Source organism: Saimiri boliviensis, chromosome X (genome assembly GCF_048565385.1).
Source record: "Saimiri boliviensis isolate mSaiBol1 chromosome X, mSaiBol1.pri, whole genome shotgun sequence".
In the NCBI taxonomy this organism is placed as follows: domain Eukaryota; kingdom Metazoa; phylum Chordata; class Mammalia; order Primates; family Cebidae; genus Saimiri; species Saimiri boliviensis.
Window position 1 is genome coordinate 120,168,312 of NC_133470.1, and position 3,039 is coordinate 120,171,350.

Here is a 3,039-nt window from a genome sequence, read left to right on the forward strand (position 1 = left end):
GTGTGAAAACTGCCTGACATTCCTGCTGTGTGTGTGGGAGGAAGTCCTCTCCTGCCCTGTTCATGCCTGACTAGCAACATACCCTAGCAATAGGAATTGTAGAGCTTGGTTTTAGGAGAGAGGTAATGCATAGGTTGCAATTTAAAAAATATCTGGCAAACAGTTTTCTTAGTTCATTTTATCAGATAGGCAGAAATAAAAATAAATTCTTGCTTAAAAAATTATCTTTGTTAAAAATAAATAATAAAAAAATAAAAAAAATTATCTTTGTTATCCATGATGCTTAATAATTCAAATTCATTTTACAGATTATTTAAGGAAGTTAATCAGAGCACAGCCCTTTTTTCACAAAGAATGATAGAATATTCAGAAAAACAATAACAATAGGGGCAATTTAAAGACACGTTATAAGCATTTTTTCCCCTGAAAGTGACTTCTCCCAGTGAATTCTAAAAAAATATGAAGAAAAGGATTTATCTTTGGGAAAAGAGCTTTAAAGCAAATCGTTTACTTTGAGAACTAAACTCTGACATTTTTTCCCTGGTTCTAATTCTTTCCTAAGGGGCTGGGGGAGTCATGCCTTACAAAGCACAAAATGTTATTAAACAGGTCTTTTTTGAACCAGCTTAATGTGGCTTATTTTCCAACCTGACTCTGGTATGGAATCGCATGACAGCAAATCCCCTTATCTTTTTTTTTAAATGTTTATTTTTTATTTATATATAATATGGTATACATTTAGGGGGTACATGTTTGATACTTGTATACAATGTGTAATGATCAAATCAAGGTAATTGGATTATCCATCATCTCAAACATTTATCTGTTCTTTGTGTTGGGAATATTACAAATTTTCTCTTCTGGTTATTATAAAGCATACAATAAACTACTGTTAACTATCATTTCCCTACTATACTACTGAATACTATCATTTATTCCTTTCATCTAACTGTACTTTTGTACCCCTAAACTGACTTCTCTCTTTCTCCCTTCTTCCCGTCCAGCCTCTGGTAACCACCATTCTGTGTTCTGCCTCCAGGAGAACCACTTTTTTATCTCTCGCAATAGTGATTTTAAATCTTCAATATTTAGCTATTCCAATATTTTAAAGTTTCTTAAATTATATGCACAGGTAAAACTTACTTCTGCCATGAACTCTAGTAGGGCCTGAGTATTCTTTTTAGGGTTACTATGTTCATCATTATCTTTGTCACTGGTATCATCTTCACCATCATCCTCTGCTGATTCTGACAGCTTATCATCAATACCCTGAAGGGAATATTCATTATTTTTCTCCTGCTTTACAATGACTACATCTTTGCTCACGTCCCCTGTGCTTTCTTTTAAGCGAAAAGTTGACTGTAGGTCAGACTGTAGATTTGCTAAGACATCTTTACTTTCAATACTCCTTGAAAATACTCTATTTTCAGTATTCTTTAAAGAGACTTTATTTTTAATATTTTTAGAAAGGACTTCCTTCTTTTCTGAGAATGTCTTAGCTACATTTAGAGACATCTGCACTGGTGAGTTATTAAGTTTGGTTGTCAATCTTGGTCTGCGTCCAAAAAGGCATTTACCTGACATTGCTTCATTTGATTCAATCATCGCTTTTTTCTTTGGATCAAACATTAGCAATCTGCCATTCTGTTTGCTCTTTGCTGTCCACTGGTGGCCCTTTCTAGCCGACCATCCAAAGGGCAGACACCACGAATCAGCCCGGCTAACTGCTCTCGACCGGCTCGGGGCTCCTCGCTGCCTGTAGCCTTGGAGACAGCATGGCGTGTGATCCCCTTATCTGACTCCAAATTTTTAGATAAAGCTTAACTCCTTTTTTTTTTTTTTTTTTTTTTTTTTTGATACAGAGTTTCACTCTTGTTACCCAGGCTGGAGTGCAATGGCGCGATCTCAGCTCACAGCAACCTCCGCCTCCTGGGTTCAGGCAATTCTCCTGCCTCAGCCTCCTGAGTAGCTGGGATTACAGGCACGCCCCACCATGCCCAGATAATTTTTTGTATCTTTGGTGGAGATGGGGTTTCACCATGTTGACCAGGATGGTCTCGATCTCTTGACCTTGTGATCCGCCTGCCTCGGCCTCCCAAAGTGCTGGGATTACAGGCATGAGCCACCGTGCCCGGCCCAAAGCTTAACTCTTTCAACCAATTTTCAACTAAAGAATTCTTAAACCCACCTATGACTTGAAAGCTCCCAATGTTTACAAAACTAAATATTTATTTAGAACAAAAAAGAAATTATAACAAATTACAAATATTGAAAAGCTGACACCAAAAGTCATGAAATCTAGAGCAGTTGTATATCTATGTTAGTCTCTATTTTTCTATTAACACATAGATACGGTTCTATAATACATTTGTGCTGCACATTTTTGGCTCTGTATTTTTGATAACCTCTTCATATGTCAATAATTTTTAATGTATTTTGCTATGGAATGTATAGAATAATAGTTTGTTCTTTATTATAATTGTTAAAAAGTTTTACTCATCAAAGTTTAGAATATACCCTTTAAGCCTCACAACTCGTGTGTATTTTCCAGTTTTATGTTTTACATTTAGGTCTACGATCCATTTTAAGTTACGTTTTGTTTAAGATTTGAGATTTCAGTCTAGATTTACTTTTTCCCTATGTATTTCCAATTGCTCTAGCAAAATTTATTTAAAAAAATTCTTCATCCATTAAATGTTTTTGTGGTTTTACATTTATTTTACTTAGTTCTTGACTTTATTTTTATCAAAATGTTTTTATCTTATGTAATTACTAATTATTGATGAAAACTTTATCCATACAATGCATTACTAGCTCTGCATACATTTTTATATTCAACCTTGTGACCCAGTAAGTCATTTTAACATAAAGATATCATCTTTCATCAGTTTATTGAATTTTTTCTGCTATTAATTTTTTTTTAAAAATACTTCTATCTCATTCTGTGTATTTGTTTCTTCTGAAATTTTTTTAGCTATATCTTGGAGCCAGTCCATCTATACTCCATGTCTGGTGTCTTTTCTTACCTAATTTCCATTT

At 34.5% G+C, this 3,039-nt stretch overlaps 1 protein-coding gene across 1 annotated transcript; it reads right to left on the minus strand.

Moving 5' to 3' along the window:
- Positions 1-1,092: 1,092 nt before the first annotated feature.
- Positions 1,093-1,629, minus strand: LOC120361922 (glutamate-rich protein 2-like). The gene has a single exon (XM_039464186.2). It carries the CDS (start codon positions 1,627-1,629, stop codon positions 1,093-1,095), a length of 537 nt encoding a protein of 178 aa, XP_039320120.1.
- Positions 1,630-3,039: the final 1,410 nt, after the last annotated feature.

Bases quoted from the DNA above. Each gene is read 5' to 3' on its own strand.
- LOC120361922 (XM_039464186.2), bottom strand. From the start codon at position 1,629: ATGTTTGATCCAAAGAAAAAAGCGATGATTGAATCAAATGAAGCAATG.